General features: G+C 41.6%; 1 protein-coding gene across 5 annotated transcripts in view; it reads left to right on the forward strand.

The window, feature by feature from the left end:
* Window positions 1-22041, forward strand: part of EXD2 (exonuclease 3'-5' domain containing 2) — a 58381-nt gene that overhangs the window by 27662 nt on the left and 8678 nt on the right. For 2 of the 5 annotated variants that reach the window (XM_045901080.3, XM_064571239.1), the window contains exons 3-8: window positions 721-977; window positions 6151-6277; window positions 12603-12934; window positions 14171-14277; window positions 14523-14658; window positions 19147-19503. In XM_045901080.3, the coding sequence (XP_045757036.1) occupies window positions 721-977; window positions 6151-6277; window positions 12603-12934; window positions 14171-14277; window positions 14523-14658; window positions 19147-19503 (1316 nt within the window). Of the gene's footprint in view, window positions 1-720; window positions 978-6150; window positions 6278-12602; window positions 12935-14170; window positions 14278-14522; window positions 14659-19146; window positions 19504-21457; window positions 21645-22041 lie in introns of all 5 variants that reach the window. The other 3 variants (XM_064571240.1, XM_045901081.3, XM_045901083.3) reach the window with 3 other exon arrangements.

Below are 22041 nucleotides of genomic sequence, written 5' to 3' on the forward strand. Positions count from 1 at the left end.
TGAGAAAGCATTTTGTGCTACCAGGATTTATTTTATTGGCAGGTACCACTTACTTATAGTACTGTATTTTCTACCTGTTGTCAAATATTGGATCTTGAGGCAGTAACGACATGGTAAATGAGTAGCATTCCTAGCGCGCATGTTTGAGAGTCTGGATAATGAAAAGTGTGTATTTATCATTTGGCACTCTACTCCTTAGCCTTTTTTCACTTAGACTTTTATTTTTAAATTTTTTAAATTTTTTAAAAGAATTTTATTTATTTATTTGACAGAGAGAGACAAAGCGAGAGAAGGAACACAGCAGGGGGAGTGGGAGAGGGAGAAGCAGGCTTCCTGCCGAGCAGGGAGCCCGATGCGGGGCTCGATCCCAGGACCCTGGGATCGTGACCTGAGCCGAAGGCAGACGCTTAACGACTGAGCCACCCAGGCGCCCCTTCACTTAGACTTTTAAAACCAGCACATTTCACATGACTCAGCCAGCTCTCCTCTGTGTCACTCTTTCTGGACTGCTCACATTTCAGGCTCACATTTGTTTAGGTTGCTGCTTCAGAGTCCATTGCATTTGTTAGCATAGGCTCATCCTTCTATTTGAACCAAAATTTGGTCAGCCGCTTCCTTTGGGAAGTTAAGGATGTCCCTCTTAGACTTTTTTGCCAGTTTCATGTTGTACTTGGTGCTGTGGTAGGGCATGACCTGTTTCCCTATTTTCCTCTGTTGCAGGTGAATTCGGAAGGCAAAGCCAGCCCTCTGTCACTCCTTCAAATGGCCTCCCCAAGTGGCTTCTGTGTCTTAGTTCGCTTGCCAAAGCTGATCTGTGGAGGAAAAACACTACCAAAAACTTTGTTGGACATTCTGGCAGATGGCACTATTTTAAAAGTTGGAGTAGGATGTTCAGAAGATGCCAGCAAGCTTCTGCAGGACTACGGCCTCGTGGTTAAGGGGTGCCTGGACCTCCGGTACCTAGCCATGAGGCAGAGGTAGGGTTGTATGAATGCTGGGGTTCCTGGAGCTGTGGGGCAAATATCTTAGCAAGATTTGTGGAGTACTGAGAACAGTAAGGAAGCATCCAAAATTTTTTAGAAGCCTAGAGGCTTCTGAGATGCATATAAATTTGTGAGGAAATATTCCAGCTTCTGAGAAAACTTTAGTTACCTAGGATTGGTCTTCTTAGATGAAACATCGATAAGGTGTCTCCATAAGCTACAGGTTGTAAACTGATGGCACCACTGGCTAAATTAGGGCTTCACATTTTGCTTTTGCTTTTATTTATTTTTTCCCCATATGATATATATATATTTTTAAAGATTTTATTTTTATTTATTTGACAGAGAGGTAGTGAGAAAGGGAACACAAGCAGGGGGAGTGGGAGAGGGAGAAGCAGGCTTCCCGCGGAGCAGGGAGCCCGAGGTGGGGCTCCATCCCAGGACTCTGGGATCATGACCTGAGCTGAAGGCAGACGCTTCACCCAGGCACCGCTCCCCATATGATATTTTTGGGAATTTTTAGTTTAAATCCAGAAGATTTGATGTAAAAGTCTGTATTTGGGGCATCTGAAAAATCAGATGATTTGACTAAGCAAAGTCAGGGGTTCTAGATGGTAACAATTGCTGGGGAGAGGTATGTGTCTTTAGATGCCCATGCTCTGTTCAATCGCCAGAGTCCCCACCTCTCCCATCCACTGTAACCCCAACTCCTCCTGATAAACATTTGAGTCTGCAAACCCTGCTTTAGGCCAAAAGTAGTGGGAGAAAGTTACTGGGAGAAAGAGAGATTTCCCTTTTCCTTGGAATTCTATTCTTACGGAAATTCTATTCTAACTTGTTTTTCAGGGAGTGGCAATGACCTTGTCATGTGTGCCTGTGTGTGTGTGTGTGTGTGTGTGTCCTCATCTTAATAATGTGGAGTGAGGTAGCCTCTCTCCCTACCTCAAATGACACTGACATTAAAAGTTCAGAGGATTTGATAAACTAAGAGAAGGCCTGATTAAAATCTCTTCTTACCAGGGCGCCTGGGTAGCTCAGCCGGTTAAGTGTCTGCCTTCGGCTCAGGTCATGATCCTGGGGCGCCTGGGTGGCTCCGCCGGTTAAGCGTCTGCCTTCGGCTCAGGTCGTGATCCCAAGGTCCTGGGATCGAGCCCCGCATCGGGCTCCCTGCTCAGCGGTCAGCCTGCTTCTCCCTCTCCCTCTGCCTGTCTCTCTGCCTACTTGCTCTCTCTCGCTGTCAGATAAATAAATAAAATCTTTAAAAAAAAAACCACAAAAAACTTAAAAAAAATCTCTTCTTACCATTTTTTAGTATAAAATGGAATTTTATTTTAGCTTAGTAGTTTGTCTTATGTAAATACAACGCTTGTAAATTATCAAGCGTATTCAAGAAATACATTGACATATTTACTGTAAGAAAAATTTAAATCTGTGAAAGTATTTGGAGTGTCACCCCAACAGGCACCTCTCACCAGGCCTCCCCCCCCACTCCCCCACTGGGCACCACCTCCCCAGAGGTGTCCGCTGTCACTCTCCTCTGTTAGAGGCGGTGGGTGTAGGAGCTAAGAGTTGACCCTGGAGTGGGCTGTGCGGTGGCTGTCCCTCACTTCCCTAATCTGCAGCAATAATTAGGTTCCCGCCTCCCAGGATTGGTGTGAGGATTGCAAGAGTTAAACTGCGTGAAGAACTTGGAAAGAGTGTGTCACCCAGAGACAGTGCGGTATACTGCTGTGTTTGGCTCTTATTAATGTCCTCGTCATTGTTGTCATTGTCACTACCTCCCTCAGAGCCCTCATCGATCAGTGCGTCCTTCCAAATCTCTTCTGTGCAATTACAGTCCTCTCCATGAATAGATAGAAATGAGAGGTGCATGAATTCTCCATTTCACTAAGTGCAGAATGACCACGCATCAAAATAAGAATTTGGCCAAAGCTGAATATTACCATGAACTTCTCTAGAAATAAGAATGAAGTATTTATTCGGCCTTTCCGTGTTTAATGAGATTTTTAAAAACATTTTAAAAATTATTATTATTTTATTGTTGAACACTTTAGTAGTAAAATTAGAAGCTTTAGCCATTATAGTTTAAGAGATTTGACATTATAGTGCAAAGATTATACTTCGCTCTATTAGCTGTAGGTTGCTCCTGACGTTTGCCATAAGTAGTTGTTACTTTCAGTTGACGTTGGGAGGAGCACATTTTTTGGTAATGCTTTTCTTCTTACTCTTTATATTTTGTGTTATATGTTAACCAGAGGTAATTTATTATAGAGATTGTTGTATATGACTTTGGAATCTTTCCTGTTGAATTGAAACGGCAAAGATGGCATCTTGTTTTTAATTAATTCTCAAGAAACGTGCAACCTTTCCAAATATGACATTTAAAAAAAGACTAGTGACCTAAATGGAATCAAGTAGCTTAAAAATTAAGTACTGTCCTTCAACGGGGGTAATGATTTCAAGAATTAAAGAATAGCCGTGCTTGAAAAATTATACAGCTATTAAAAAGAATGAAATAGGGGTGCCTGGGTGGCTCAGTCATTAAGCGTCTGCCTTTGGCTCAGGTCATGATCCTGGGGTCCTGGGATTGAGCCCCACATTGGGCTCCCTGCTCGGCGGGAAGCCTGTTTCTCCCTCTCCCACTTCCCCTACTTGTGTTCCTTCTCTCGCTGTGTCTGTCTCTGTCAAATAAATAAATAAAATCTTAAAAAAAAAAAAAAAGAATGAAATAAGTACATTTATACTTATCATGAATGGAAGTATCTGATCTATTAAGTAATACAGCACATTGCAGAGCAAAAACCAGAACAGATACCAAAAACATGTAATCTCCTCCTCCGCTTAACCATTAGTTTATCTATTTGTGCATAGAAAAGGTCTGGAGAGGGGGGTGGGGGGATGGGTTAGCCCGGTGATGGGTATTAAGGAGGGCATGTACTGCATGGAGCACTGGGTGTTATACGAAGACAGTGAATCATGGAACACTACATCAAAAACCAATGATGTTGGGGCGCCTGGGTGGCTCAGTCGTTAAGCGTCTGCCTTCGGCTCAGGCCGTGATCCCAGTGTCCTGGGATTGAGCCCCGCATCGGGCTCCAGCCCCGCATCGGGCTCCAGCCCCGCATCGGGTTCCCTGCTTGGCGGGAGGCCTGCTTCTCCCTCTCCTGCTCCCCCTGCTTGTGTTCCCTCTCTCGCTGTGTCTCTCTCTGTCAAATAAATAAATAAAATCTTCAAAAACAAAAAACAAAAAGCAAATGATGTACTGTATGGTGACTAACATAACACAATAAAATTAAATTAAATTAAAAAAAAAAAAAAGAAAAGGTCTGGAGGGGCCACAGCCTACTGTTAGGAGTCATTATTCCTTAGGAGTGGAAGTATGGGGCGATAGACATTTACTTTTCACCTGTGATGCTTTCCTGTTGTCTGAACTTTTAATAATAAGCATTCATTACTTTTATAATTTCCAACAAAACAGAAGAGAGTTTTTTGTCTCCCAAAGCCTTAATTTTCATTAATTGAACCAAGACATTATGTATTTTTCCCTCAGTATGTCTGGACCTGTTTTTACTTTTTAGTCAGTACTGCCTTTTGGGGGTAATGAAATCCATCAATTACTGCTGGTTTTTGTAGGGAAAGACTTCCTTTTCTTCATCATTATAATGATTTCATTTCCTACAGTACCTGAGGGAGTCCTGCTTGCAGTAACCCTGATGTGAACCCCCACCTCTAAGCTTCCTGTTCTAAAACTTCTAGTCTCTCACTTGGTAGCCAGGAAGTCAGCTCCACTTGTGTAGACCAATGTGTTCTTAATTTCACATTTATTTCTTGTTTGGAATCTCTGAACCTTGGACAAATTAATTTTTTCCGCCACCCTGCAGGTATTTTAATCAGAAAGTGTTTGAAGGGCAGAAAGGTTGTTGTCTTTTGTACCTTCAGTTTTCAAATTTGAAAAGTAATTACATGAATACTAGCCAATGCAAATGTAGAAACATATAAAGATAGATAATCACCACAAATCCCATACCCAGAGATAATATCACTAACATGTGATTGATATCTTTCTAGTTATCTCTTTGTGCTTTGTCTCTCTCATAACTAGACTCATACACATACATCTGGAATGTGGTATATATATTAACATAAAGGGACCACAACATATGTTTTCTCCCACAGTCTCTTTTTACTTAACTAATATGTCATGGACATCTTTTCACATCAATATAGATCCACATCCTTATTTTTTTTTTAAGATTTATTTATTTATTTTAGAGAGCAAAAGAGGGAGCATTCATATGAGTAGGGGGCAGGGGCAGAGGGAGAGAATCATTAAGTGGACTGCTGGCTGAACATGGAGCCCAGCAGGGCAGCAGAGGTGTGGGACTCCATCCCAGGACCCAGGAGATCATGACCTGAGCCAAAACCAAGAGTCAGATGCTTAACCGACTCAGCCACCCAGGTGCCCCATCCACATCCTTATTTTTAATAGCTGTATGGAATTTAATTGCATAAATATTTAACCAGCCTTTTGTTGATGGGCATTTAGGTTGTTTCTAATTCTTTGCTCCTATAAATGGTACTGCAGTGAAGATCATTTTATGTGCATTTGTCCTTAGGATAAATTCCTAGAAGTGGAATTCTTGAATCAGAGAATTTTCATGTTCAAAATTTTGAAAGCTCTTTATTGTTAAACTATTTTCAATAAAGCTTATAAAAATGGACTGTTCACGAATTTTAAGATTATTTATTTATTTATTTATTTGAGACAGAGAGAATGAGAGAGACAGAGAGCACATGAGAGGGGGGAGGGTCAGAGGGAGAAGCAGGCTCCCCGCCGAGCAGGGAGCCCGATGCGGGACTCGATCCCGGGACTCCAGGATCATGACCTGAGCCGAAGACAGTCGCTTAACCAACTGAGCCACCCAGGCGCCCTGTTCACGAATTTTAGATTAGACTGATTCTTCATGCTCCACCAATAGTAGATAGTTATTTTTTTTAAATCTTTGCAATCTTATAGATAAATTATTTATAATTTTCATTTTATTTCGTTTGATGTCTAGTGAGTTTAAGTGTCTGCCATCTGTGTATTGGCCGTTTAAATGTCTTTTTTGATTTGCCTGTTCTTCTTTTGCCCATTTTTGATACATCACTTACTTATTTCTTATAGAAACAATTTGCTCTGTAATGGGCTCAGCCTGAAATCACTTGCTGAGACGGTTTTGAACTTTCCACTTGACAAGTCCCTTCTGCTTCGTTGTAGCAACTGGGATGCTGAGAATCTTACTGAGGACCAGGTACTTCTTATCAGAGTAGTTGAAGAATGGAAGAGCCATTGCTTATGAAGTATAGTTCTTGTAATTGTAATCTTCAAATATAAGTATTGGGGGGAAATACTTGAAAAGAGACTCACTGAAGATAACTGGTTTGTAAATGGTACTTAAGTAACAGTAAGAGTCCCTACTGTGTTTTATATTTTGAGCATTTACTATATGCCAGGTATTTCAGAAAATGTAATTGTTTAATTATGAATACAAATGCATAATTAGAAAACCAAAGTGTTATAAGACATTGTAAGAAACAGTGTCTTCCTCCCACTCAGTGGCAACCAATTTCATTTCTTCCTGGTAATTACCATTATATATTTAAATTACATGCATATATTACTCTTTCTTATTTTTTAAATTATCTTTCGACTTCTTACAGTGGAAGACATGATTTAATATTCTTGTAACTCCTCTGTCCCCAAATACTTTTTCCCTTCCCCATCTTCCCAGTATAGCTAAATCATCATTTTTATCAGATTAATATCTACTTATATTGATATTATTTTAGCTGAGCCACATAGTAAGCTACAGTTAAGTTTTTTTTTTATACAACTTTTTGTTTTCCTAGGAGTAATAATTTGTACTTTTGTTTGCTTTGTTTTCTATATACCTATTAACTGTTTCAAGCCTGGACTCTTTAATGGAACCCTACATCTTTTCTTGGCCGGTTCTGACACATGAGGTGACTTACGCCTTTTGTTTTCCCTTGGAGCTGTCCCTTCCAGACAGAACCCTTTGTCATCCTGCTTCTTTCCAAGAGCCCTGCTGCCCATCTCTGACCCTGGAATCTGCATTTACCCTCAGCCTAGGGAGTCCCTTCACCTTTCTTCTGGAGTAGATCCTCTGTCTTTCAAATTCCATGTCTTTTCCCTTCCTTTTCTTGGAGTACATTCAGAAAGGGAGCATAGGAAATTAATTTATGATACCCTACATGTCTGAAAAGATATTGGCTTCACTGTCTATGAACTGATACTTTCACTGAGTACAGCAGTTTAGGGTGAAAATCATTTTCCTTCAGAATTTCAAAGGTAATGTTCCCTGTCTTAGAGCTTCCAGTATTGATACTGAGCATGTCACTTGTTTTCCTTTCTGGAGAATCTTCATTTTATTCTTAGTTCTTTCTTTTTTTAAAGATTTTATTTATTTATTTGACAGAGAGAGACACAGCAAGAGAGGGAACACAAGTAGGGGGAGTGGGAGAGGGAGAAGCAGGCTCCCCACCGAGCAGGGAGCCCGATGCAGGGCTCAATCCCAGGACCCTGGGATCATGACCTGAGCTGAAGGCAGACACTTAACGACTGAGCCACCCAGGCGCCCCTATTCTTAGTTCCTAAAATTCAAGATGATATACGTTAGTGTGGGCTATTTTTCATTTTAGTATTAGAAGCCAGTGGGCCCTTTCAATCTGGAAGCTCATGTCTTTTAGTTCAGATTATTATTCTCATAATATTTCTTTGAAAATTTCCCTCCCTTTTTTCTCTAGAACTCATATTATTTGGATATTGGACCCCCTTGAATTGATCCTCTGATTTCCTAGGAAAAATATTTTCTCCCTGATTTTTCTATCTCTATATGTTTTGTTTTACCTTCTGGGAAATTTCCTTAAGTTTATCTTCTAACATTTCTATTGAATTTTTAATTATTCCTGTCATAATTTTAAGTGACAAGAGATTCTTGGTCTCCTCTGAATATTCACTTTTAAAATTACTTTGTTTTTGTGTAATAGATACAGTATCTTCTGTTATCTTAGAGTATTAAAGATTTCTGAGGTTTTCTTCTTCCTGTATTGCTTCATTTTCCTCTGAGTTCCTTATTTGTTGATTGGGTCCATCAACTGTTGAATGAATAAGTAAAATGTGGTATAGCCTTATAATGGAATATTATTCAGAAATAAAAAGGACACATGGTACAACATGGATGCATCTTGAAAACATTATGCTAAGTGAAAGAAGCTAGTTGTAAAATATCATATCAGATTCTATTTTTATGAAATGTTCAGAATATATAAATCTGTAGAGACAACAGAAATTAATGGTTGCCTAGGGCTGAAAGAAGTAGAGGATGACTGCTAAAGGGAATAAGGTTTCTTTTTGAGGTGGTGGAAGTGTTTTAATATTGATTGTGGTGATGGGCTATGCAATTCTATAAGCTTACTAAAAATCCAGAATCTTGCACCATCTGAAAAGACATGTTTGGAACAATTGAAGACATTCCAGTAGAACTGTGTATTATTGTACTTTGTCACTTTTAAAGTTCTTGGGTGTGGTAATGGTGAGGTCATGTAGAAGAATGTCCTTGTTCTTAAGAAGTACATGCTGATGCATTTAGAGATGAAGTATCATAATAGCTGCAACTTAATTTTGAAATGTGTTCAGGTACAAAAAAGTGTGTGGTGTCCATATTATAAAGAGATAAAGCAAGTATTGACAGTTGTGAATGTCAGTTGGCATTATTATTCTTTTAACTTTTCTGTAGGTTTGAAAACTTTTAAAATAAAAAGTTGGGGAGGAGAAGTTAATTGCTACCAAATTTGAAGCCAAATTTGTGATCCTTATTATTGTGAGAATTCAGAATTTCCAAAGACTCTTATTCATTCTTTTTTTAAAAATTTTTTAAGTTTATTTATTTTCTTTAGTAACCTCTACACCCACATGCGACTCGAACTCGCAATCCCAAGATCAAGGGTTGCACGCTCTTCCTACTGAGCCATCTAGGCGCCCCTGTTCATTCTTTATTTCAATATTTTGTTCTAATTATAAACATAAAGCTTAATGAGATTTTAGAAGATACAGAAAATGATATTTAAATTTGAATTTTAAGAAATGGATTGAGAACATAGCAAATATAGCCAGGGCTTTTGGACCAGTGGGCTTTATTATCAGTACCTATAGATCATAGTCACATGTCAGTAACTGAAACTCTTTTTTCTCAGGCTACTCAGTTTCTCCAGAGATGAATCTTCTAGTTTTCTGCCTAAGAGGTATAAGCCCCTTTGCTTATATTCTGGTTGCTGAGTGGGGAAAGGTATTGGTAGTTTCACCAATCCATATGTACACTTTCCCATAGTCCCTTTCTCAGGTGACACTTTGCCCCGCCATGCCAGGCCTGGTGTTATTAGATCCAGATCCTCTGTGAGTTAGCCATTATATGACTTAAACTTTTACTTTTTGGGGGGTTAGAGAAGGAGTTATTGCCAGCCCTGTGGTATAAAGGAGAAGGTCTAGGGTTCTAAGTGTTCTTTATGAAGGCTTTCACCTTATCTTCTTGTTTTCACCCCTACTTGTACTTACTTTCACAGATACCTGGTGCTTCCCATTCCTAATGCTTTGCCATTCTCTGTGGCTCAAATTAACTTGATTCTTGGATTTTTGGCTTACCGCCCCCGTAGGCCTAGATTTTAGCCTTCTCTTGTTCTTCCTTCCAAAATGTTGTTATTGGAAAGATTTAGCTGATATCTTCAGGTTAACATTATCCTGTGAGAGAGTTTGGGAGTCAAATTATCTGAATTTGTTTTCTGCAGCTATTTCTGACTTTCTGTGACCCTAAGTAAGTCACTTTGTGCCTTGGTTCCTTTCTTTCTTTTTTTAACAGTTTTATTGCAGTATCACTTACATACAATATAATTCAGGCATTTAAAGTATACAAATTGGGGCACCTGGCTGGCCCATTCTGTAGAGCATGTGACTCATAATCTCAGGGTTGTGAGTTCAAGCCCCATGTTGGACATGGAGCCTACTTAAAAAAAATAATAAAGTGTAAAAATCAGTGGATTTTAGTATTTTTATAGAGTTGTGCAACCATCACCACTATCTAATTTTAGAACATTTTTATTACCCCAAAAAGAAACTCCATACTGATTAGCAGTCACTTCCCATCCTACAGTCACATTCCATCCCCCCCACAACACCCTAACACTAGGCAACCACTAATCTACCTTTTTGTCTTTATACATTTGTCTATTTTGGACATTTCATATAAATGGAATCATACAATATATGGTCTTTTGTGATTGGCTTCTTAATTTTGCATGTTTTTGTGGTTCATTCATGTTATAACATTTATTGGGACTTAATTTCTTCTTATTGCTATGCAATACTCCATTATATGGTTATACTACATTTTGTTTATCCATTCATCAGTTGGTAGAGATTTGGATGGCTTTCATTTTTTGGCTGTTATGAAGAATGCCACTATGAATATTTGTGTATAAAATTTTGTGTGGACATATGTCATATGTTTTTACTTATCTTGGGTATATACCTAGGAGTGGAATTGCTGGGTCATAAACTTTATGTTTAATTGTTTAAGGAACTGCCAGACTGTTTGCAGAGTAGCTGTACCATTTTATATTCTTACCGGCAAAGTATGAAGGTTCCAATTTTCCACATCCTCACCAACACTTGTTACTGTCTATCTTTTTGATTAGAGCCATACCAGTAGGTATGAAATGGTATTTCATTGTGGTTTTGATTTACATTTCCCTGGTGGCTAATGATGCTGAACATCTTTTCATGTGCTTGTTGGCTATTTGTATATTTTCTTTGGAGAGGCATCTATTCAAATCCTTTGCTCGTATTTTAATTGAGTTGTTTTTATATTGTTGACTTTTAAGAGTTCTTTATATATTTTGGATACTAGTCCCTTATTAGATATATAATGTGTAAATATTTCCTCCCATTCTTCAGGTGGTCTTTTCACTTACTTGGTTGAGGTCACCATTTGAAGCAAAAAGGGTTTTAATTTTGATGATGCCCAGTTAATATATTTTTTTGCTTATCACTTATGCTTTTGGTGTTGTATCCAAGAAATCATTGCCTACTCCAAGGTCATGAACATTTACTGCGATGTTTTCCTTTACAAGTCTTAGGTTTTAGCTCTTACATTTATGTTTATGATCCATTTTGAGTTAATTTTTGTGTGTGATGTGAGGTAGGGGTCCAATTTTATTCTTTTACATGTGGTCATCCAGTTGTCTCAACAGTATCTGTTGAAAGTGCCTTGGTTTCCTTAACAGTTTGTTAAAAAGCACTTTATTTTTTTTTAAAGATTTTATTTATTTATTTGAGAGAGAGTGAGAGAGAGAATGAGTGGGAGGAGGGGCAGAGGGAGAAGGAGAAGCAGACTCCCCACTGAGCAGGGAGCCTGACACAGGGCTCGATCCCAGGACCCGGGGATCACGACCTGAGCTGAAGGCAGACATTTAACCAACTGAACCACCCAGGCGCCCCTAAAAAGCACTTTAAACTCTTAACATTCAAGCACACTTTTCCTGTGGGAGACAACCTGCTGGTAGATGTATAGATTGTTGAGTCTAGGAAGATTTTATCCAAACCTATTCTATTCTAAAAAGCATAAAAAATCCTTCCTAATAGTATTACTTACCAGGCTTGGTTACTACAGATAAATTAAAGGAATTTTAAAGTCTTTACTTCCTTTGTTGGGAAAAGCTATTAATGATAGTTTTGGCTACTTTTATTTATGACCAGCTTTTCCATCACCAGTGGCTTGGGAGGGTGGCTTACCATTATTAAATAAATAAATTCCAGAAATGAGCCCTTGTGACTTTTGATTTGAGGCCCATGCTTGAAACCCATGCTTGTTTTCCACATCTTAATGGCAGGTTGTTTCTGATTGAAAGTCACACAGCCCTCTCAGTAAATCTTGTTTTCAGGTGTTCTAGATCATGGCCACCTCCAAAGTGAATTTCATGTACTAGTTGTCAAACTTGTGGTGACTACACTCACCCAAACTTGAGAAAAATCTGTCTATCAGGTTTGGTAACAGATAGAAAGAAACTTCACTGGGTTTATATAGGTTAGGATTTTTGAGTATTCAGAGTAAGTCATTATTTTAACATAGACAAGAAACATGAAGATTGATTATACTATTCAGTTTACTTTTGTATAGTGTGAAATAGTTCATCATAAAAGGCTTTTAAGAAGTACATGGTGCACGGGGCACCTTGGTGGCTCAGTCGTTGAGCGTCTGCCTTCGGCTCGGGTCGTGATCCCGGGGTCCTGGGATCGAGCCCTGCATGGGGCTCCCTGCTCCGCGGGAGGCCTGCTTCTCCCCCTCCCACTCTCCCTGCTTGTGTTCCCTCTCTTGCTGTGTCTCTCTCTGTCAAATGAATAAATAAAATCTTTAAAAAAAAAAAAAAAAGAAGTACATGGTGCTTAGGGTATTGTACATCTTGAATTAGAATCCTGAAAGTTGTCTGCATCTTTGTGATTGACTTGGAAATTGCACTTTCTGGTTTGCCTTCCAGATTCCACTGATCTCTGACTTTTCTCTTCAGGTGATTTATGCTGCCAGGGATGCCCAGATTTCAGTGGCTCTCTTTCTCCGTCTTCTTGGATACCCTTTCTCTAGGAATTCAACTCTAGATGAAAACGATGACCACATGGGCTGGAGAAAAGTCTTGGAAAATTGCCAGGATGTGGTAGACATCCCATTCCGAAGCAAAGGATTCAGCCGACTTGGGGAAGAGGTTAATGGGGAAGCAGCAGAAGCTCAGCAGAAGCCAAGACATAAGAAGTCTAAGACAGATGGAATGATGGCAGGCAACCACCAAGGGAGAGATCCCAGAAAGCATAAAAGAAAGCCCCTGGGGGTGGGCTATTCGGCCAGGTAACTGAGTTGTTCTCTGTCTGGTAGAGAGGCTCAGAGGCCCAGCCTCCAGCAAAAGGCATGATGCTTCATCTTGGGTCTGGGGAGAAGGTTGTGTGGTAGGGTAGCAGGTGCTCCAGGGGTTAAATTTTTTTCCCCCAGAGGTTAATTTTATTTTTTCCTTTCCTTCAAGGACATTTGGAGCTATCCTTTGATCTATTTGTGTATTTTCCTCCTTTTCCCCTTCTTTTACTTTGTAATTTTTAGAATTGAGTGGATATAAGGAGAGCTTACCCTAGCTTTGTCACTGATCCTGATATGACCTGAGCCTTGTAACTTCTCTAGTTATAAATGAGGGTATAATTATTACTCCTTGCTTGCTCAGGATAGCTGCGAAAATGAATAACATGAATTTTCCTCATACATTTCAGGAGAAATGCATCATCTGATTTCCTGCTCATTTGGTATTTGATTATTTAGAAAGGCATCCAGCTCTAAGCCAGTATCATTCTCTAACCAGTGAGAGTTTTTCTGTACGACTTATGCCTCTGTTGCAAAAAGATGACTAATAAGTACTTTGGAGTGGAAGTTTGGTCCCCGTAGCAGAGTGCCTTTAGGAATTGGATGATTAAATTGAAGCAAGTATTGCGTATGAGCCAGAAATAAACCCATGTGGCCCTCATTACTTTAGCTTGAAGTTCTTTAATTTTGATTGACTTTGTTTAACCCAATGATTACTCTGTAGAGCAGTTTTCTTAGTGCTTTGCTCCTGTTCGCTTTCACATCAGAGCTGTGTGTATATACTACCCAACTCACTCCTTGTTCCATAAATACAAGAACTAGATACATGAATTCATTTTTAGTTCCTAGCCCATGCAGTTGGAGAAACAGACATGATTTTTTTTTTTGCCCTATTTGTTTTTTCCCATAAATATAATGTTTGACCCTAGTGTTGAGAATAGCTGGAGTCACTCAGAAGACAACATGGGAGGGGCGACTGGGTGGCTGTCAGTTAAGCGTCTGCCTTCGGCTCACGTCATGTGGGATCGAGCCCCGCATTGGGCTCCCTGCTCAGCAGAGAGCCTACTTCTCCGTCTCCCTCTGCTACTCTCCCTGCTTGTGTGCTCTTTCTCAATCTCTCTCTGCCAAATAAATAAATAAAATCTTAAAAAAAAAAAAAAGACAACATGGGAGGCAACGGATACCTTGGCCCAGAGCTAGCTTCCAGTTTTAGATTAATCTCTCCTTTCCCTGCAGAAAATCACCCCTTTATGATAACTGCTTCCTCCATGCTCCTGATGGACAGCCCCTCTGCACTTGTGACCGAAGGAAAGCTCAGTGGTACCTGGACAAAGGCATTGGAGGTGTGAGACTTACCTGTCCTGTTTCATCTACATTTAGGTGCACGTGGGTACTGGCAGGAGTGGAGAGAGAGACAAGGGACAGGGAGGGATAGAAGAAGGCAGAACGACCTTGACACAAGTGGGACGTGGCTATTCAGAAGCAAGAAATCATGATCTCTGCCAGGACACTGCAGAGAACATTTCAGGTGGGGCTTCTTTCCTGAGGGACAGGTGGGCAAACACTGACCTCTTATCTTTTCTCTAAGAGCTGGTGAGTGAGGAGCCTTTTGTGGTCAAGCTACAGTTTGAACCTGCAGGAAGACCCGAATCTCCAGGAGACTATTACTTGATGGTTAAAGAGAACCTGTGTGTAGTCTGTGGCAAGAAAGACTCATACATTCGGTGAGTGTGGGGTTGGGCCGCCCAGACTCTGCCTCTGATGGAAACTGCCTTTGTAGCCACATGTGGAGCTCTCAGGTCTTGGTTGAATCTGCCAACTTTGGCTGAGACTTGTCTGTAGGGGTCATCCCAGTTTTCCTGAGAACTTCTCCCCTCTGTGTGGTCCTGCTGTCGTGCTCTCCTGCCTATCCTGAGCCCTGTTCTTGGTTTTAAGAATGCAGTACTCTTCTTAGTAAGTTTGCCATAAAGAGAGTGGTTCCCCTTTGCTCATAAAAGACTGGGGACCCATTTCCTTCAGAAGCTGCCTTTCTCTTTGTGTCCTTATAATCTTCCCATGAGTGGCTCACAACTTTCTGAGCCTTGATACTGTTCATGGAGTGCAGGCATACCTAGGCATATCTCAGAGGTATTGCAGGTCTGTTCCCAGCACACCATCATAAAGCAAATACCGCAATAAAGTGAGTGAGTCAGGGGTGCCTGGCCGGCTTAGTTGGTGGGGCGTGCGATTCTTGATCTTGGGGTTGTAAGTTCGAGGCCCACGTTGGATGTTGAGATTACTTAAAAATAAAATCTTTAGGGGTGCCTGGGTGGCTCAGTCAGTTAAATGGCCAACTCTTGATTTCAGCTCAGGACATGATCTTAGGGTCATGAGATCAAGCCACATTGGGGTCCATGCTGGGCATGGAGCCTGCTTAAGATTCTCTCTCTCCCTCTGCTCCTACCCACCCCCACTCACACCCTGTCTCTTTCTGAATAAATAAATAAATAAATAAAATCTTAAAAAAACCAATGTGAGTCAAATGAATTTTCTGGTTTTCCCAGTCATTTAAAAATTACGTTTACACTATACTGTAGATTGTTAGTTATGCAGTAATGTTATATCTAAAAAAACAAATGTATATACTTTCTTTTTTTTTTTTTTTTAAGATTTTATTTATTTATTTGACAGAGACATGGCGAGAGAGGGAACACAAGCAGGGGGTGTGGGAGAGGGAGAAGCAGGCTTCCCGCTGAGCAGGGAGCCCGATGCGGGGCTCGATCCCAGGACCCTGGGATCATGACCTGAGCCGAAGGCAGACGCTTAACGACTGAGCCACCCAGGCGCCCCGCAATGTATATACTTTCATTTAAAAATACTTTATTGCTGGGGTGCCTGGCTGGCTCAATTGGTTAAGCATCCGACTCTTGATTTTGGCTCAAGTCATGATCTCAAGGTCGTGAGATCCAGCCCTGCGTCAGGTTCTGTGCTGAGTGTGGAGCCTGCTTGAGCTTCTCTCTCTCCATCTCCTTCTGCCCCTCCCCCCCTGCTCACTCTCTCTATATAAAACACAAAACAAAAACCTTTATTGCTGGAGCACCTGTCTGGCTCAGCCAGTAGAGGATGTGACTCTTGATTCTTGGGGTCATGAATTCGAGCCACATGTTGGGTGTAGAGATTACTTTAAAAATAAATAATTAATGAATAAAAATACTCTATTGCTAAAAAATGCTCACCACATCTGAGCTTTTAGTGAGCCGTAATCTTTTTTCTGGGGGAGGTTATTGCCATGATGTTGACAGTTGCTGACTGATCAGGGTGGTGGCTGTGGCAGTTTCTTAAAATAAGACAACAGTGAAGTTTGCTGCAGTCGATTAACTCTTCATGAATGATTACTCTGTAGCATGTGATGTTGTTTGATAGCATTTCACCCATAGCAGAACTTCTTCCAAAATGGAGTTAGTCCTCTCAAATTTTACCATGGCCTAGTCAACTAAGTTTATGTAGTATTTTAAATCCATTGTTGTCATTTCAACAAGCTTCACAGCCTCTTCACCAGGAGTAGATCCCATCTCAAGAAACCTCTTTCTTTGCTCATTCAACAAGAAGCAACTCCTCATCCTTTTAAGTTTTATCATGAGATAAAACAATGGCTGCAATTCAGTCCCATCTTCAGGCTCCACTTCTAATTCCGATTCTCTTGCTGTTTCCCACCACATCTGCAGTTACTTCCTCCACCAAAGTCTTAAACCCCTCAAAGTCATCCATGAGGGCTAGAGACTCCTGTTAATTAATGTTGGTATTTTGACCTCTTCCCATGAATCATGAATGTTCTTCATGGCGTCTAGAATGGTGAATCCTTTCCGGAAGGTTTTCAGTTTACTTTGCCCAGATCCATTAGAGGAATCTCTATTTATGGTAGCTATAGCCTTATGAAATGTATTTCTTAAATAATAAGACTTAAAAATCAAAATTACTGCTTGATCCACAGGCTGCAGAATAGATGTCGTGTTAGCAGACCTGAAAAGAACATTAATCTCGTATATCTATCAGAGTTCTTGGGTGACCAGTTACACTATCAATGAGCAGTAATATTTTATTTTTTAAAGATTTTATTTTTATTTATTTGAGAAAGAGCACAGAAGCATGAGCGGGGGCTGAGGGACACAGGGAGAGGGACAAGCAGACTCTCCACTGAGGAGGGAGCCTGATGTGGGGCTCAGTCCCAGGACCCTGGGATCATGACCTGAGCCAAAGGTAGACCCTCAGCTGACTGAGCCACCCAGGCACCCCCAGCAGTAATATTTTAAAAGGAATTTTGTGTGTTTTTTTTCCTGCCTAGTAGTCCCAACAGTGGGATTAAAATATTCAGTAAACCATGTGGTAAACAGATATGCTCTCATCCAGGCTTTGTCGTTCCATTTAGAGAGCACAGGCAGAGTAGATTTAGCATAATTCTGAAGGGCTCTGGGATTTTTGGAATGGTCCATGAGCATTGGCTTCCACTGAAAGTCACCAGCTGCATTAGTCCCAAATAAGAGAGTCAGCCTGGCTTTTGAAGTTTTGAAGCCAGGCATTGACTTCTCCTCTTTAGCTATGAAAATCCTAGATGGCATCTTCTTGCAGTCGAAGGCTGTTTCATCCACAGTGAAAATCTGCTGTTAAGTGTAGCCACCTTCGTTAATGATCTTAGCTAGATCTTCTGCATAACTCACTGCAGCTTCTACATCAGCCCTTGGGGCTTCATCTTGTACTTTGATGTTTAGGGAGATGGTTTCTTCCCTTAAACTTCATGAACCAACTCAGCTAGCTTCAGACTTTTCTTCTGCAGCTTCCTCACCTGTTTCAGCCTTCACAGAATTGAAGAGAGTTAGGGCCTTGCTCTGGATTAGGCTTTGGCTTAAGATAACCGAATGGCTGGTTTGGTCTTCTGTCCAGACCACTAACCTTTCTCCATGTCAGCAGTAAGACTGTTTGGTTTGCATAGCATTTATGTGTTCACTGGAGCAGCACTTTTAATTGCCTTCAAGGACTTCTCCTGTGCAGTCACAACTTAGCTAACTGCAGCAGGAGGCCTAGCTTTTGGTCTGTCTTGGCTTTCGACCTGCCTTCCTCACTAAATGTAATCATTTCTAGCTTTTGATTTAAAGTGGGAGACATGCCTCTCTTCTTTTCACCTGAACACTTAGAGGTCATTGTAGTAGGTTATTAACTGGCCTGATATCAATATCATTGCATCTCAAGGAGTAAGGAGGCCCGAGGAAAGGGAGAGCGACACAGGAATGGCCGGTTGGTGAGGCAGTCAGAACACACACATTTATCTATTGAGTGCGCGGTCTTATGTGGGCGTGGTTCATGGCCTCCCAAAACAATTACTATAGTGACACCTAGGATAGTGATCACAGATCAGCATAACAAATATAGTAATAATGAAAAAGTTTGAAATGTTGGGAGAATTATCAAAATGTGACACAGAGACACAAAGTGAACAAATGCTGTTGGAAAAAAAAACGGGGCCAATAGACTTGCTTGATGCAGAGTTGCCACAGACTTTCAATTTGTAAAAAATGCAATATCTGCAAAGTGCGGTAAAATGAGGTATGCCTGTATTCGGAGACCTGAAGGCACACTTTGGCTCTACTCCCTGGCTTCAGTGGAGTAACTCACTTTCCTGCTCTCCTCTTACAAAGTGAAACAAATAGTTGTGAATGCCAAGAGTTTTTCCTGAGAGCTCAGTTCTCCTTAGAAAAGAACGATGGGCCTTGATGAGCCACGGACATAGTCTGAGTAAGGGGTTCCTCAGATGAGGAAATTTGCTTTTTTTAGGTCACCAGGCTTCCAAAATTTCAGGAGTAGAGGGACCCGCTACATGCTTTGAGAGAGTTATCTTCCAGATGTTAAAGGTCATTAGAATTTTTTTTTAATTCTCTGATACTTTTCCTTCTGGGAGCACAGTTGTTATTAGCCTTCCCCTGCCTTGGCCCTCCGCTGACTCTTGCTAGCAGGTGGTATGAACTGGCTCCTCGGAGAGGGGAAACTAAGGCACAGCTAGGTAGGTAGGCCGAGAGTGGAAGAGGCAGTATTGCCTTTATGTAATCTCTCTTGGGTTGTGGTGCCCAAGGCTTCTCAGTCCTGTGTAGGCCCAGATGAGAATCCCAGTGGCCTGCCTTCTAGCTCCACCTGTGTTCTGTGTCCTTTGCTAACGAGCACTGCCTTCTGGGTGGGCTTGGCAGGAAGAACGTGATTCCGCATGAGTACCGGAAGCACTTCCCCATTGAGATGAAGGACCACAACTCGCACGATGTGCTTCTGCTCTGCACCTCCTGCCACGCCATCTCTAACTACTATGACAACCACCTGAAGCAGCAGCTGGCCAGGGAGTTCCAGGCCCCCATTGGCTCCGAGGAGGGTCTGCGCCTGCTGGAAGACCCCGAGCGCCGGCAGGTACGCTCTGGGGCCAGGGCCCTGCTCAACGCAGAGAGCCTGCCTGCTCATCGAAAGGAGGAGCTTTTGCAAGCACTCAGAGAGTTTTACAACACAGACACAGTCACGGATGAGATGCTTCAGGAGGCTGCCAGCCTGGAGACAAGGTACAGTGGACAGTTCTGGTCTGAGAAAGGATTGAGGAATAACGCAGTGGCATTAACCCTGACTACTTAGTGAGGGTGCTTGCCAGGAAGGGGGTAGGGCATTAGCCATTTAGGTGCAGAGCATAGCCTCTCTTCTCCCATTGAGTGTCTTAAAAGACCTTAAAATACCATAGGGCTGGGAGAGAAGAATCTGTTTGAGAATTTCCTTTCCATAGGAGACTTGCCTTCTGTCCTTGACCCTTTAGGGACATCTACGTCCAGTCGTTTTCATGATTAGCAGATGAGTTCAAATGCAGTGGAGCTGTGCCTTAGACATTCTATGCAGAAGTAAATCCTAAAGTCAGCACAGGAGATGAAAATAATACTCAAAAAATACCCTCGAGTCTCTGAAGTTGCTCATGAGTATGACATATGTGGCTTTGTGTCTTATCTTACCCAGGTCTGTGGGAACTGAGACCAATGATTGGATTCATGTTCGCTGTCTCACCTGCACTCAGGGTCCTGGCCCACCGAATAGAATATTGGCCAGAATTGCTCTTACCGTTCATATGATTTTTCTCCTTTTTCCTTCCTTCTTTGCTTTCTCTCCTTCCCCATGAGCACAGAGTTGAACTCGTGACTTAATTCAGTGTTCCTCAATGAGAAGCCGATGGTCCTGAGAAATGAATGGGTACACGGCTGAGTGAAAGAGACTGGGCCACCTGCTCTAGTTTCACTTCCCATGATCACTTTTCCAGTAGTACTAGGGCCTGATAAGTTCACAAAACTGTGAGAGTGATGCTGGTGGCCTGTACAGTTTCAAGACCCAAAAACCTTAAAGGTAGCGGCAAACATTTATCAAACAAATAGTTATAGATATCCTCATCTACTTAACCAAGCTAATAAACTTTCTATAAATTACCTTAACTGGTTCTTCTAACAACCCTATGAAATAGGATTTAGATTTCTTACTGGTAACTGCTAGCATTATGTCTTGCATTTTTTAAATATTTTGAAGTTAAAAAAACATCATCAATGAGTTTTATCCTTATAACTATTTTACGAGGTTGTAGAATAGATGTTATTTTCCAAGTTTTATGTTCGCTACCCTGAGGTTAAAGTTAAGTAACTTGCGAAGGTCTGATGAAAAATTAATGAGACTGGTTCCTTTGGCCAATTCCCAGATGTATTTGCTAAAACAACTAAACTTTCCCCTTTCAGCCACAGGCCTTTCTAACCAATCGCCTTGCTGACTTGGATAGAGGGATGCTGGACTTGGATGTCTGGGGCCGAGAAGAGTAGCTGTTTGGGGGGAGCTAGGCACATTAGTGGCACACTTGGGAGCTAAGCAGTGAAGTGGCTGCAGATCCCGAGAGGGCACTAGCACTGCTAGAATGGGGAGAGGGTATTGAGAGGGAGGAACTGAGAGTGGGGTATGGATGCAAGGAGGGGAACTGAGTCCATAGGGTAGGGGCTTCCTCAAGAAAAGTAGTCGTTACTCACAGGAGGTGAAAACACTGTTGGCAGGGCATCAGAGCACTTTTTAAGGTCTCTCTGCTTAGTTAGGAAGAAGGCAGGGATTCATCTTCCATTGAACAGCACCGGCTGCACAACTGACTATTTCATAGGACCAAAACATGTCTCTCATGGATGTGGTTTGGCATTCTTTTTTATTTTTTTTTAAAGACTGTAATTTTGAGTAATCTCTGCACCCAACATGGGGCTTGAACTCACAACCCCAAGATCAAGAGCTGCATGCTCCACTGACTGAGCCAGCCAGGCGCCCCAAGATTTTTATTTGTTGAATTTTTTTTTTTAAGTAATCTCGAGGCCCAACGTGGGGCTCGAACTCATGACTGTATGATGAAGAGTCGCATGTTCTACTGACTGAGCCAGCCAGGCGCCCCCATCTTTTTTTATTTATATTTTTTTTAAATTGAAGCGTCGTTGACACAGTCACAGAATGTTACATTAGTTTCAGGTGTACAACAGGGATCCACCAAGTCCACGTGATGTGCTGTGCTCACCACGGGTGGAGCTCCCGTCTGTCACCACAGAATGCTATCACCATACCACTGACTGGACTGCCTGTGCCGGCCGGCTTGGCATTCTTTCTGGGAGGAAGGAGGCACTAAAGAAATGTCCCACCTTGCATTTTACGTGTAAGTGTTCCAGTGTTTGAGACATTGGAACATGTGGGGTGATGTAACAGCCCCATATAGGTACTAAGTATGGTTGAGAATGAATACCTTAAAAGAAGGGCGGGCTGGAACCTGAGTAACCCTGGAGGAAATAAAAGACCAATGACATTCTTCACTCATTGTCAGCCAGACAGTATGGCCCCTGGAGTGGGGGCTGAGCAGCCTGCAGCGGCCTTCCCACAAATACAGCTCAGAATCCCCAAACACCTTTCTGTTGGACTGTGTGCAGTATGTCCAAACTACTTCTTTAAAAAGGCAGATGTAGGAAAGATGCTTTAAAAACAAAGTAGGGGGCGCCTGGGTGGCTCAGTCCGTTAAGCGTCTGCCTTCGGCTCAGGTCATAGTCTCAGGGTCCTGG

Source organism: Mirounga angustirostris, unplaced genomic scaffold (genome assembly GCF_029215605.1).
Source record: "Mirounga angustirostris isolate CCGP_5_RB_7025 unplaced genomic scaffold, mMirAng1.0.hap1 SCAF_9, whole genome shotgun sequence".
Taxonomy (NCBI): domain Eukaryota; kingdom Metazoa; phylum Chordata; class Mammalia; order Carnivora; family Phocidae; genus Mirounga; species Mirounga angustirostris.